Raw genomic sequence first — 14,974 nt, 5'->3', positions numbered from 1 at the left:
TTTATTTAAAAAATGACTTGCATTGAACTGTTTCTAGTATCTGTTTGCACCAAATATCTAACAGGTTTTTGATGTGTTTGATTTTATACTAGAGGTTTGGTTTGTATTCTTCTTCTTTGCAAACATGCTCGCTCTTTCATATGAAAAAGCAACTCACCAAGGTTTTAAGTGGTTTGTGGGAAAGGTGATGGTGTGGAGATGTACTATGCGGGATACAGCATCCCTGGCATGCTCATGTGTTTAGAGTCAGTTCAGAGGCTAGCTGTCTTCGATCTGAGGTACAGCATTTTGCTTGGCATTTGCCTAATGATACCAAAAGTAGTCCACTTCAGTGCCAGAACAGTTTTTTCACTTTATTTAGCCTTAGCAATTTTTGTAGCTTTCATATGTATTTTGTAACTGATTTTAAAACTGCACAGTGTTTCATAACATAATTGTTTAGAAGCTCTTCATTGTCAATTAAATATGTATTTTTTTTGTTATTTAATAACTCTCTGTTCTGTGCATGTGACAGCCTTCTATCATTTCAAACCTTTCTGCTCCTTACTCTTACAATCACCAACCCAGGGACCCACTTATTCCCTCCAACTTGTGACTTCTTCTTATATCTATCCACTCCCCAGCCACACAACAACACCCACAAACTTACTCAAGAATGAGAAGCACTTAGGCTCATGAAATGGCTAGAGCAATTGGTTTTGCCACTGTTTGTTTTTTTCTTGCATGCAGCTTATGTGAAGTCAGTCAAAAGGAGCAGGCAAAAGCCCTTGCAGCAGCACTGGCAGACATTTTATGGACAGCTGGAGAGGGTCAACAGTCAACGGTCTGTCTCGTCACCACTGAGTCACACTTCCCTCAATGCCCAGACTACAAAATTGATCATTTCACAGAAAAGGTGAGAAAGCTGTAAAACATAAAATACCAGATTTTCAGATACTTGAGAAACACCTTACATGGTTTCATATTGTTGTTGGAGTGTAAATGCAGAATCTCATAAAGGTATGCTTTGTACATTTTAGTGAGTAGAACTGAATCACTAATGTTTAATACAGTAGCTTGTCTGGACATACTGCTTCTTTCATATACACTGCACAATGCAAATTGACTCTTTACAATACTATGACACTTATATGATTTGTGGTTTCACGGTTCTGTGTTTCCCTGTATGTTTACTGTGAGGGGTTACCATATTTGTTTTTTTGGGCACAGAGACTAGGGCACACACAATGCCTTAAGTGTTATAGAAGAGGTGAGCCTTAAAAGGGTGCAGCCTATGAAGTATATGTAATAAGCCACCACAAGAAGTATGGCCCATGCAACTAGGGTCCAGACTAGTAAATGTGAGACACAGAATTGCCCTTTACAAATTCATAAACAGATCTTAAGCAGCCGGCTACAAGATATTTATTAAACCATTTATAGAGAATGAATATCCTAGACCATAAGCAATAAAACATTTGCAAAAGTAAATTTAAACATAAATAGCAACAACTTTGTAATCAGTTGGAACAAAACAGTATCTTAGGCCAATGGTAAATGACAGTATCAACCATGCAGCTTCCTCCTTGTGTCACAAAGGAGATTTCTGGTGATGTTACATTGTAAGTTCAGTGTCTGACACTCTACAAAAGGCAAAAGCAGTGTGGCCCAATTAGGGCCCTCAAGGGCACTGGCTCAGTGTCTGTTTTTTTGCTCAACTCTGGCAGTCACTAGCCTATTTAGAGCACTGAACGTACATCCCTGAGGCTCTAGAAATCTCCACAGCCTCAAACGGCCCACCCGGTGGTGGGAAAATTATAGCTGCTTGTTGTGTTTGATACAAGGTTTGGCAGACAGAGTACCATTTGTCAGTGTGGTGAAAGACATTACTCATGCCACCTAGATGGACTATCATCTGCCTAAATTTAGAGATGACTGACAGACCAGATCTCTTTACGTTGAAAGGAACTGCCATCACTGCAGATCCTTTCTATGTAAAGAAAGGCTAATGGATTTAAGCTGTTAGTTTTGAAGACCATCCTCGAAACATTTAACAAGATTTTGTTTTTACAAAACAAATTCCCAAAGCAGAAGTTTGTTTCTGAAAAAAAAACTTATGATCCTCATGCCTGCTAGTTTTCTACCATAGGAAGGTGTTTATTATTGTTTTTTTCCGGTCACTCTCTGAAAGGTTTTTCTGGAGGTGGCGATATGGAAAAAAAACATTGCATTGTCCAGCCTATATTGGGCGGGTGGTGTATTGCCCTTCCTCTGATGGCCATTATTCCATCAGGCAGTCAGATTAAGTTTTCCATTGATGAGCATGGGAAAGGTAACATCTGCCAGTCTTTATATGAGGTAGGTGGACTTAGAGTTTGGTGCTCAGGATACTCCGTTCAGCAGTGGTGGCACTGATCGGGGTGGCGGGTCGAGGGGGCGTGTAAAAAAGTAAAATAAAATAGCAACTTACCTTATCGCTGCCGCATATCTTCTCTACGCCAGGAGTCCCCTGGTGCCGAACAGGAACCAGGAAGCACCCAGGGTCCCCTGACCAATCACAGCGCTGCAATGCAGTGTTGTGATTGGTCTGAGCTCCATGGTTTGGCGCTCAGACGGGGCCTGGGGTCCTGGGCATGTTCTACACACAGGCTGTAATGCAGCCTGTATGGAGAACATGTGAAGTGTGCATGCCAGAGGGCCGGCCAAACAGTCATTGCGCATTTGGAGTGGCCAAACCACTCCTTCCATGCCCTGATCTGAGAGCAGAGCAGACCCGTTTGCAAAGCAGCATGGAAACATAAAATGATAATAACTTTGCTATTGTCATTTTATGTTTCCTTTAGTGACACTGCTTAAAAGCAGTGGGGTGACGCTCCTCAGCCTAAGCGGAGGAGCCGCCACTGCCGTCGTGCTTGCAGGAGGGTATCTGGTCCGCCAAACTCTAAATCAGCTCCTAAGTGTGACAAAAGAATTACGTAACAATCTTAAATGAAATGGTGCAGAAAATTCCATCAATCTTTGGGCATTGTTGCTTCAGCATTTAAATGGCTTAAGGATTTTTTGACCGGCTGGACTTTTCAGGTTTTTTCCCCGTCTACTAGCTTTAAGTCCCACGCTTCTCCTTACTGAGTGCCCCAGGGTTCGATCCTCAGCCCATTATTGTTTAATATCTATGTTAGCCCTTTAGCCACAATAGCAGAAGAAGCTGAATTGTCTATCTTCTCGTACGCTGATGATACCCAGCTTACCTTCTCTTTGTCCACCAATGAGGCATCTATGGTGTCATCTCTCCAGGTAGGGCTGCAAAAGATGGCTTGCTGGATGCACACCAATCAGTTCAAACTAAACGGTGGAAAAACTGAAGTTCATATTCTTGGGAAAAACAAAGATCTCTGGGGCCCCCGTCATTGGCCTCCTCAAATGGGCGATCTGCCGCAACCGGTGCAATCAGCTCGTAATTTAGGCTTATATATAGATGACCAGCTATCTATGAGGCAGCAAGCAGTCAAGGTCGCCTCAACCTGCTTCACCATGCTAAAATGGCTCAGAAAAATACTCTGGATGTTGCCTAGTCCCGCACAAAGAACAGTGATTCAGACCTTGATTACGTCCAGGCTGGATTATGGCAATGTCCTGTACTTAGGAGCCAATAAGGAGGTGGTTTGAAAACTGCAGGTAGTGCAGAACTCTGCAGCCAGACTGCTCTGCCATGTGCCTAAAAAAGCCTCCATCTCAGGTTCTCTCCATGACTTTCATTGGCTAAAGATAAGGAATTGTACCAAATTCAAGGCCCTATGCTACATGCATAAGATCAATTCGGGCACAGCGCCTCAGTATTTGAGTGCCTTAGCCCATCCCTATCTCCCAACACGCCTTCTTTGATCCTTCTCTCAGGCCAAATTTCGAGTCCTCAGGATCAAACGGACGCGTTTGGGTGGCCAATCTTTCTCTTACCTGGACCCGTTACTATGGAATTCGCTCCCCACGCCTCTCCGACACAAAATCAGCTATATCACAAAGGCCTAAAAACTTGGCTATTTAACCAGTAGATGTTTTCTTTTCTCTCGCGTTCTGTCTGATGACACCGGGAAACCTCTGGGTAGCTGTGCGCCTTATAAAATTAATAATAATAATAATAAAATACCAATGTGTGTTAGACCTGGCATCTTTTGGCGTGGTTTCCCCAGTCTTTTTGGCCTCTACCTCCTGTATTTTTTATGCTGTGCTGAATTTCGTCTTTGCTGGTTTAGATGCTTTGGACACTCTGCCACTGCTGATCAGTGTCAGAGTGTAAGTGATCCCTGGGAAAATTGAAATTGTGATTGGATATACATGTTTGGCATATTTGTATCACCATGAAGTGCCTAGTAAAGTGCAGTGGGTGTGCCAGGGCTGGTGATGACAAATGCTATTAGTTGGCCTGCAGCACTAATTGTGCCATACACATGAGTAGCCCTAAAATGGTGTCTCAGGCCTGCCACCGCAGTGCCTGTGTGCAGTCTGTGAACTGCCATGTCCTTATGGTCAGTGTCCCCACTGACCAGGCCTAACCTTTCCCCTTCTGTGCACATTGGTCACCCCTATGGAAGGCCCAAGGTACCCCCTTGGGCAGGATGCAGTGTATGTGAAAGGTTGAGCATGTACTTGTGCAGGTCACATGCTCTGGTAGTGAATTACAGCCATTTTCGTTTTTCACTGCTGCAAGGCTATCTTGCTCCATAGGCTATCATGGGGGATCCTGGCTACAGTGGCTACCAGCATTTCGTCCCATAGGAGCAAGATAGGACATACACGTCTGGTATCCCTGAACTCAGGATTTAATAACACATCTTTTAGGAAAGATTTTGTTTAACTCCTTTGTTTGAGAATAGCACTTTTAGAAAGTTGCTGTTCTCTTGTCTGACCTTTCTGTGTGCCTTGGCCTGTTTGTGTATTGACTGTCATGTTTGAAAGTGACAGGGGCTGGGGATTCCCCAGGAGGCTGGCTGAGTCAGCCCTAGGCTGAATGACTGCATTTGCAACTTGAGTGGTGGGAGGAGATAGCACCTGGGCCTGAAAGGGCTGTGCCTGCCTTCCACAATGCTGGTTCCACCTCCTACTGGGCGGCTGACGACCTTGACCCTCACTCTGAAAGGAAAGGAGAAGCAAGGAAAACAAAGTGCTCAAGGAACACCCAGAACTGGTTCAGACCGGGCTCAGAGCCCTCCTGCACAAAGGGAATAAAGACTTTTAGGGGTATAAGTACAAGACCCCTGACTACAGAAAATTAGATCATCCTGAAATTAAGAAGGAACCTCTGCCAAGGAGAAAGCTGAAACTGAAGAAGGAAGATTGTCCAGCTGTTGCTCTGCAGGATTGCCCTGCTGTTGCTTTGCTGCCAAGGAGAGGGGAAGGACTTTGCTTTGTGATGTGTCCCCTTGCTTGAAGAAATCTCCAAGGGCCTGAGAAGAGCTGGCTTCCTGTTTTTGAAGTCCCAGGAACAAAAGGACTTCACCCCCAGCTTCTCCTGAGCTCTACTGAGAGAGTTCTGTCCTTCCTGGAGTGCGTGGCCCATGTGTGGTGCCTCTGGAAGTTGTTCCTGAGTTGGGAAGCTGGAAATAAAGCTTATAGAGACTTTGCTACAGAAAAATTATCGCATTGCTCACTGCGAAGTGCATCCCCAACAGTGCGAGGAAATTCCCGCCACTACGAAGGCTGGGATTGTTGCAGCGCCTATTGCCGCTGCCAGAACCATCGTATCCTTCGTTTTCGGGACGCACCAGACCGGTGCGGGAAGACTAACATCGCTGCGAGTGTCGTCGCAGAGCCTGTCACCGCTGGGTGAGATCGTCGCACCGCTTGCTTGCGGACCGCATCACGTCGCTGCGAACATCGTCGCAAAGCCATCGAGGAGCTGCGAGAGAGAGATCGCCGCTGGCTCGTGCATCGTCGCCCCGAAGATCGTCGCAGCCCCTACGAGATCGACACATTGTGCCTTTGCAAGAACAAACTTCCTACCGAACCTATGCACCGGAATCCATTCAAGTGGCCTTCCTCCCCATACAGACCGGATTCGACGCAACATGTCTGCTGCTGCAGCGGAGTTATCGCATTGCCTCCCCAAGGTCTCAGGAGCAACGCATCGCTTGTTTTCCACAGCACCAGCTTCTGCTTTTGGTACTTTGTCGCAACTAAAGGTACTGTTGGCTAAACGTGACGCAACTGTGAACTTTTCACGCATCTGTGGATTATTTTATTGCAACCTTAAGAACTCTTTTGAAACCATATTCTTGAACTGTGTATGTTTTCTATTTTTGTCATTTTGGTCTTGTGTAGTTTAGTTTAAATACCTTTATTTTTCTAAACTGTTGTGGAGTCAGTTTGGGTGTTTTCACTGTGTTACGGTGAGTGTTGGTACAAATACTTTACACATTGCCTTCTGATTAGCCTTGACTGCTCGTGCCAAGCTACCTAGAGGGTGAGCAGGAGTTATCTCAGAGGGTTTCCTCCTTACCCTGAGTAGAAGCAAGGGTCCCTATTTGGACAGTGGTACCTACCTCTGCCAACTAGAGACCCCCAGTTCTAACAATATGTCTTTCATTTTCAGGCTGCATATTTGCAGATTGTTACTATTGTTATGAATTCATGTGATGCTCTCATATATGCTGGGAAGAAATACTGTGACTGTTTGGGCGCAAATCACCTGCCCAGACCATCGGTTATGGGCTTCACCAGTTGTAGACAGTGCTGTAAACATTTTACAAAGTAATACAACACAATATATGGCATCATTAAACTCTAAGAGCCAGACTGCCCACGTTTCCACCAGGGAGCACATCCAGTTTCTTCTACTGGGTACAATTCTTCCCTGCACATGACAGAGGATATAGCAAAAATAAAAGACAACAGATAATGGGTAAGAACCTTGTATGAAATATTGGCAGTCAGTTCACTCAGAATAATTAGAATGCTTGAACAAACTAATATTGTTGGCTTGCAATCTGTGATCAGCAAAACTGGCATGGAGATGACATAGACTGTGGGAAAATCTGTTTTCCTTTTTGTGTGAGATGAAAGGGGAATGCCCACATGCTGTTATGTGTTAACAGCTGTTAATTGCACTTCTCCTCATTACCACCCTTGCCGTTGGCTTCTGCCCACACCCTATTTGGGTTCTTAGCAGATAACATGGAAATCACATCAGTGTGGGGATTGTTGTTGTTGTGTGCTGTATGCCTACAATTCTTAGATAGTTTGTGTATTTCAACTTAGTGAATGGGAACAGAAATTCTGAGTTACACTTGGTAGAAAATCTGTTCTGAGTAATTAGGAAGCAACAAAGCAATGAATTAAAATGTTTAATAATTTCAAGCCACATATTATTACTATGGACACATTTCAGTTCATCACTTTTTAGCTCATCTGAGTAATTTTTGAGATGGGACTTTTGAGTGCCCTTGCTGCAGTTCTTTCTGTTCCTACTGATCAGTCTGGATGCTTATAAATTAACGTCTTAGTCTAATGGCCAGATTTAGAGTTTTGCGGACTGGGTGCTCTATTACAATCATGACTTTAGAGTGGGGCAGACCATCAGCTTTCCATTGACAGTGCCTCGTTGGCTGAGAAGGAAAGCTTACTCCGACAGCCTGATGGAGTTCAAGCAGAGCATCACACCTCCAGCCCTATTTAGGACTGATGATCTCATGTCCGTTTTTCTGTCTGTCACTGAGTGGGAGAAGCAGAAAAAAATAATGACCTTACACCCAAGAATAAAAATCCCTGGGAGCGATGTCATTAGCTATTTTTTTTTACAAGAAACAAATTCTTCAGGAGTTTGTTTTTGGAAAAAAAAATACTTGGTTGATGGTTTTCAAAGCCAACGGTGACACTGTCCACCAAAGTTCTTGGTATCTTCTGAAGAAAACCTGTGAAAGCCGTTCCTTTGAAGGTACAGTGATCACTGCTGGGCCAACGGTGATCTCTAAATATGGCGGTCCATATCCATTAAGGTGGCAGATGCTATGTCCTCCCCCACCCTGACGAACAAAGTAAAAACCTCCAATCCGTAAATTAGGTCCTAAATTGGTATCACTTCTTCTAGTCTTCCATTGAGGTTTAAGTTCCAAGAATGTTCTAATATTCACCCATTTATGTGTGTCTAATCGACAGTCAAGCAGGTTTTGGAACTGGTTTAAGTGCGATTAGAACTTCTATCAGTCAATCTACCACAATCCCAAACTTCTATCATTAAACCCAGTTTAATCATTATCAGTCAACTATTTCGTCGCAGCGTGACCTTCTACTTTATGCATACCAGAATGAAGAACTAGGGGGGATATGTGCAATGAAGTGGCGGAGAAATGGCGGAACATGTCGTTAGCCTCCTTGGCTTAACGCCGTGCTCTGCCACTTCTGAAACGCAAGGCTGCAACATATTTACAAGAATGTGGTGCAGCCTTGCATTTTCCCCTTCGATGGCGCTAAGTTTAACACATTATCGCCAACGCAGGCACCTTTGCACCTGAGTGCAAGGGTGTCTGTGTGCAGGGGAGGATTGTTTATGTGTAGGAACGTATCCCCTCCTGCACCTAAACAATCCTAAAATGCAATTTTGTAACTTTCATGCGTGCTGCTTCGTGCAGCACACATGAAAGTTACAAAACTGATTTGTTTTTTTAAAGGTTTGTTCATGTACAGGAAGAGACACCTTCCTGTACATAAACAAACCATGGCATTTTGCTTTTTCCATGTGTGCTGCACAAGACAGCACACATGGAAAAAGCAAAAATGAGGAGAAATAATTCATTTCTCCTTGTTTCGCCAATGTACATAATTTTGGCTCTGCCTCCTATGTAGGCTATCCTTGTAAATAGGGGGCAGCGTCAAATAGAATGGGTGTAGCGGCGGAACGCCCACCACAACACCCACTGCACGCCCCTTTAAAGCTAAGTTAGCGTGAAAGGGTGCCTTATGTCCTAGGCAGCGTTAAGCCACGTTAAGTGGCTTAACTCTGCCTTGTACATAAGGCAAGACTCCTATCGCCACGGGAACATCATAAAAAGGGATGTTCCCGTGGCGATAGGGGCTTGTACATATGCCCCTAGGTCTCTTTGCTACTGGGAATGTTCAAGCAAATGATGAAAGAGGAAAAACTGACCATGATCACTAATTGTCCTCTTAAGCACATGAAGTATTGCAAAGGGCCTAACAATTTCTTATACAGGTTTTTAAGATACGAGGCAGAAACATACCATTTAAGAAAAGGTTTCCTTATCTAAGCAGCATAGTTAGTCATGCATTATCATAGACACTTGTCAAGCCACCCAGGATGGCATGTGTTCCTTCTTGGTTGAGCTGAAACCGCAGAAACCCATATTTCACCTAATAAGGCAGTCCATAAGGTATACACATAGGGCCCGATTCACAGAATGAACTTGAGACTCAATCCTAAACTCACTACTATTTTGGTATTCACAGAATGCACTTACTACTTTTGGCATTCATAGAATGAATTTACTTCTTTTGGTATTCACAGAAGTTAGGATTTTGTCTTAAGTTTGTCTTAAGACAAACTTAAGACAGACTTAAGACAGACTTAAGACAAAATCCTAACTTAAGTCTGTCTTAAGTCTGTCTTAAGTTTGTCTTAAGTCTGTCTTAAGTTTGTTTTATGACAAAATCCTAACTTCTGTGAATACCAAAAGTAGTAGGTTCATTCTGTGAATACCAAAAGTAGTAAGTGCATTCTGTGAATGCCAAAAGTAGTAAGTGCATTCTGTGAATACCAAAATAGTAGTAAGTTTAGGATTGAGTCTTAAGTTCATTCTGTGAATCGGGCCCATAGCCCTGACGTCTTAATTCTGTGTCTTAAGCAACTGAAGCCGTTCCCTTTCACCACCTCTGTCATTGGGTCTTCTATGAAACCCTGTTGCCTTAAACAGCTTATATACGGGATATGAAGAAACATTTTGTTCCAAGTCATTTCATAGAACATGGTAATCATATTAGTTTAGTGGCTTCTTCACATCAGGCCTGCGGTTGTATGCTGACAAGAGTCTAATCAACATTGATTAGGTCAACATTGATGATGTCACCCACATAGATTATGATATCATCCACATAGATTAACGGTGTTGGGGTTTGGAATCTAATTTAGGGCCTGACAGTGTACTCTTTTGAAAATCAGAAATTAAATCAGATCAGTAAAGGAAGAATAGTTTTGACAAAAGGACACATACCTGTGTCAGACCATCTGCAATCTTGATTGCCTTGAACCAGGGCCGGACTGGGAACCAAAACCGGCCCTGGCAAAGAGTGCCATGGCCTTGATCCTTTTGCTGCCTTGAATAGTTTAAGAACTGGAGCAGCGATATGTTACCACTTTAGGCACTACTAAATGGTTGTTTGTCACTGGAACTTTAAAGGAATGTGCTACTTTTGCCATGAAATTTAGGAGCATTTTTTTGACATCTCTAGAGAAACTACAGAATACAGTACAACACATTAATATTATGTAGATTAGCATAATATCAACACAACAGAAACAATATAGTGCAAAACAACAAAGTATAGTGTAACACAACAGTCACAATACAAGACAATGAAATACAATGCAATGTAGCAACACAAAAACACAATAGAGAAGCAAGGAAAGGTTTGGATGTCAGTGGAATGGGCACACTGCTGGGGATCAAGGCGCATGAGTTTACAAGTAACAACTGTGATTAGGTGGTGAAACTGGGTGAATGGAAAACCTGTGAAACCATTCAGTAGTCTCCCCAGCAAGCTGGTGAGACCCAACTCATGAAACAGCAACCCTATGCACACACATTAAAGAGTACAAGTAAATATCATATCGTAGGATTAGAGCAGAGTAACACAAGGTAAGGTGGCAGAAAGACGAAGAAGTCTTGTGTATGCTGAAATCTTCAGTTCTTTATTTCCATCACAAAGAGACAGCAGCCAGCCGACACGTGTTTCATCGCTCACGTGAATCTTCAGGGCTCGGACACTACTGAAAATACAGAGGAGGTCGCTCTGCCGGTGATACTTCCGACCCGGTGGGGCCCTTGACCAATATAAGAAATGTCGAAAATGTGAGGAAGGTCACCTCCGATTAGGTTGCATCGGATAGAGATGTAGAAAGGTAGTAACGTGCTGAGGACCGGGATGTCATATGCATACAATGTGAACCCACTGTCCAATGTCGTGAGTTATATTCACTCAATCTCTGCTTGAATTGATTTAAAGTCTCCAGTAGTAACATGTAGATTACTGAAGATTCGCGTGAGCGATGAAACATGTGTCGGCTGGCTGCTGTCTCTTTGTGATGGAAATAAAGAACTGAAGATTTCAGCATACACAAGACTTCTTCGTCTTTCTGCCACCTTACCTTGTGTTACTCTGCTCTAATCCTACGGTATGATATTTACTTGTACTTTTTAATGTGTGTGCATAGGGTTGCTGTTACAAAAACACAATAGAACTAAAACCTATCTCAACAATAAATATCAACACAATAACACAAAATAACAATGCACCTTCACAGCAACACGTCCTGAAATACAACACAAAAACACAACACAAAAATGCAGCACAAAAACAATGCAATGGTATAACACAAAAAAACACAGTAGCATACTTCAAGACAGAAAAACAAGCCAACAGAACACAGGAACACAAAAGAGTGCCAACATAATGCACAACAACAGCACCGTTTCACAAAAGCTCAACAATGTGCTACAAAACACAACACAAAAAAAGGACAAAAGTATTAACACAACATTTTCAGAGTGCCATGCCATACCAACAGGACAATAACATAATCCTCTCATTATAAAATTGCAGTTGTGTTGTTTGATGTTGGAGTATTATTTTGTTGAGTTAAAAGTATTTTTATGTTGTGCTGGTTTGTTTGGGTTTTGTATTGTTGATTTGTGTTTTGTGTCGTTGTTACACTGTCATATTGTTGTTTTCTTCATGCATTTAATAGTTTTGATTTGTTGTTGTGTTATTGTTGCATGCTGTGTTGTTATTTTTAGTTTTGTTGTGCTGAACTGTGTCTATTATGGCGTGTTATGTTACTACGGTTTCATGGTGTTGTGATGTTCTTTTACCTCAAATGCATCCTGCCTGCCTAAATATACACAATATGTCACACTCTACCACCTCCAATAATCTGCTTTCATAATAGGGCGGTTATAGGTATTTTCCTTAAAAACTGCCTAACTTGCCACCAAGGAAATGTAATAGCATCAGTCAAAAATCATTTGTGAACTGATTCCAGGTCTCTTATCAGTGGTAGTACAGTTCTGATCCACACAATGAAAAGCAAATCGGCAGAAAAGTCAAACAAGCATTTGCAACACAATTAGGTCTGGCTTTAAAGTAATATTGCATGTAAATAGCATGGGAATGTGTTGGAACTGGCCCTTTTTGCAGGGTTATCCCCAAACGTTGTGCCTTCTTCCTGTATTTTTTATGACCTGTTTTCGTTGGTTTTATGACTTTGGGCACTTTACTACTGCTGATCAGTGCTTAAGTGCATGTGCTCTCTCCTGTAAATTGGGTAAGCTTGGTCTACACCTGTTTGGCATATTTCATTTACCGGTAATTCCCTTGTGCAGTGGTATCCTATATACGCAGGCCCTGTAAATTAAATGCTAGTAGTGAGCCAGCAGCGCTGCTTACGCCACCCACAGAAGTAGCCTTTTGAACCTGTTTCAGGCCTCTGCAGGACCTGAGTGTGCAGTTTACTGCCACAGTGACGTAGCACCTAAAGTGTTTTCCAAGTCTGAAACTCACCTTTTACTACATATTGGGCACCCCTAAGGTAGGCCCTAGGTATCCTTATGGGTAGGGTGCTGTGTAGGTAAAAGGTAGGATATTTGCCTTTGTTGTGTGGCATATCCTGATAGTGACAAACAGCCTATTTGGTTTCTCACTGCTGTGAGGCAGCGCCTCTCATAGATTTGCATTGGGAATTCCCTGATATGTGTTTAATTGGTAATTTCTGAAATGAAAGGGGTAGCTTAGCAATGTTTAATATGTTTGGAATAGTGGTGATAAATCCTGCTTATTGGTGAAAGTGGATTTGTTATTACTATTTTAGAAATGCCACTTTTACAAGTGGCCATTTCTGTGTGCTTATGACTCTTTGTGCCCTGCCTGGTTCTGTATTCAACGTCTGGTTTAGACTGACAGGAGCTGGGGATGTGCATTCACTATAGACAGTCAAAAGGGGGGTTGAAGTATGTCCTGCCTTTACTGGGTGACTCATAGTTGGGCTGAATAGGCCTGGTCTGCATTTAGAGTGGTTGGAGGAGTTGTCACCTGCACCTCAATTGGGCAGTGCCTGCCTTTCACAATGCTGTCTCCTCCACCCCGCAGTGTGTCTTGAGCCAAGGTTGTGGATTGAATGGGGGTGTTGTACACTTCTAAAAGTTGGTTGAAGTACCCCCAGAACAAGGACTTTGGGAGTATAAGTACATGGGCTGTGACCCCATGATGTGAAAAACTGTGTGGGACTTGTAACCAGACGCTGCTGGCTCTACACATGGTACCTGGCCAGATGCCCACACAGTTCTAATCACTTTTTTGAAATTCACACAAGTCACTGAAGTCACCTTGTCAATAATTTGAAAAGTAAAGTGTTCTTACTACTATTGCATACACAACCAAGTACCTGTTTATATATTCCCTAAGCCCTGAAGAAGTGGCGGGGTAATCTCCTGTAACAGCTACGAAGCACGTGCTGGCTAAGAGGGCTTAAAGACCTTGAATTAAAGACATCTGAAAATATAAAGACAAGCATCATTGTGATATTTAATGTAACTTGATGTATTTACTTTTGAACGTGTGCAGAGGATTTGTATATATCCTATGTCATCCATGGTCATCCACTTCTTGAACCGACCCATCATAGGTGGCGAATAACAATTTGAAATGAATTCTTCATAAGTTGTATATATAATTCCATTATGGCCCACTCGCTGCTCAAAGGAAGTCAGCTGAATTTATTCTGAAGTAGCATACATATGAAATAATCAGTTTTTTAGGTTTATGCTCTTGTCTTGGACATTTGAAAATAAGAACTAGCATTTTGTATTTTATTGTTTATATTGTTTTATGTCTTGTATATGTTTCTAATTTGCTTTGCAATTACTGCGATTGTATCCACTGTTGTATTATGATTTTTGTTGGTGGGTGGGTAAAATATCTATGATTTAATTTTGCATGTGTTCCTTTGTGTAAAACAACAGTATTTTGTATGATGACTTTTTATACTCAAAAAAACATAAAATAAATGGTGTCTGCATTTATTGATTAAAGCAGTCACAAATTAAGTTAATTTGAAAGGATTGGTCTGTTGTGCCACTGTTGGTGTTGTTTACTTTTCTGGTGGCTCAGCCTGACCGACTTTAGGAGCCCAACCCCTTTTTTGGGTAGAACTCCTAGGATAAGCAGCATGTGTTTTTCTCCCAGTGACCAGCGCATGTCAAGTGCTGGGTTGGATCGGTAGTGAGGAGATCGCAGTGGGGAGTGCGGTACATTGCTTGCTCCCTGTACTTTTTTCAGCACGTGCAAAAATGTCACTGCACCAAAGAAGCCTGCCGGTATCGTACTGGAGAATACCAGCGTGTGTGCTCCCCCTATGTCTCGCTCGCATCTCCAAAGCTGTGCCGCATGTTCGCGGGCAACTCTGGTTTTGCTGGGGGTGAACTCCTGCATCCCACTGGTGGCAAGGGAGGCCCAGGATGGTCCCAGACTTGTTGCAACGTGGGAGTTGTCTTCTTTAGCTGGTTCGGCTGGTTGGCAATTCTGCATTCATAGACGACTTTGTTCCTTCTCCGGCATTTCCCTGGGTAGGGGACCCAGCAAGGTCTCCCCTCTTCTCATGGCCTTGTGTGTGTTCCCCAGTGGGGCTCACTATGGGGGCATCAGTTTCCCTTTACTAGTGCATGGGGTAAGCCTCAGTGGAGGTTCCCTGTGTGGCCTGCATTACCGTAAAACACGG

At 42.9% G+C, this 14,974-nt stretch overlaps 1 protein-coding gene across 1 annotated transcript in view; it reads left to right on the top strand.

Moving 5' to 3' along the window:
* MINDY4B (MINDY family member 4B) overlaps nt 1-14,974 on the top strand; it is a 426,393-nt gene that overhangs the window by 357,584 nt on the left and 53,835 nt on the right. The window contains exon 7 of the mRNA XM_078666102.1: nt 730-895. Coding sequence (XP_078522228.1) covers nt 730-895 — 166 coding nt within the window. The remainder of the gene's footprint in view (nt 1-729; nt 896-14,974) is intronic.

The sequence above is a fragment of the Lissotriton helveticus genome, chromosome 11 (assembly GCF_964261635.1).
Source record: "Lissotriton helveticus chromosome 11, aLisHel1.1, whole genome shotgun sequence".
NCBI classification, from domain to species: Eukaryota; Metazoa; Chordata; class Amphibia; order Caudata; family Salamandridae; genus Lissotriton; species Lissotriton helveticus.
The sequence above is the reverse complement of the archived record's forward strand: the minus strand, read 5'-3'. Positions and strand labels throughout refer to the sequence as shown.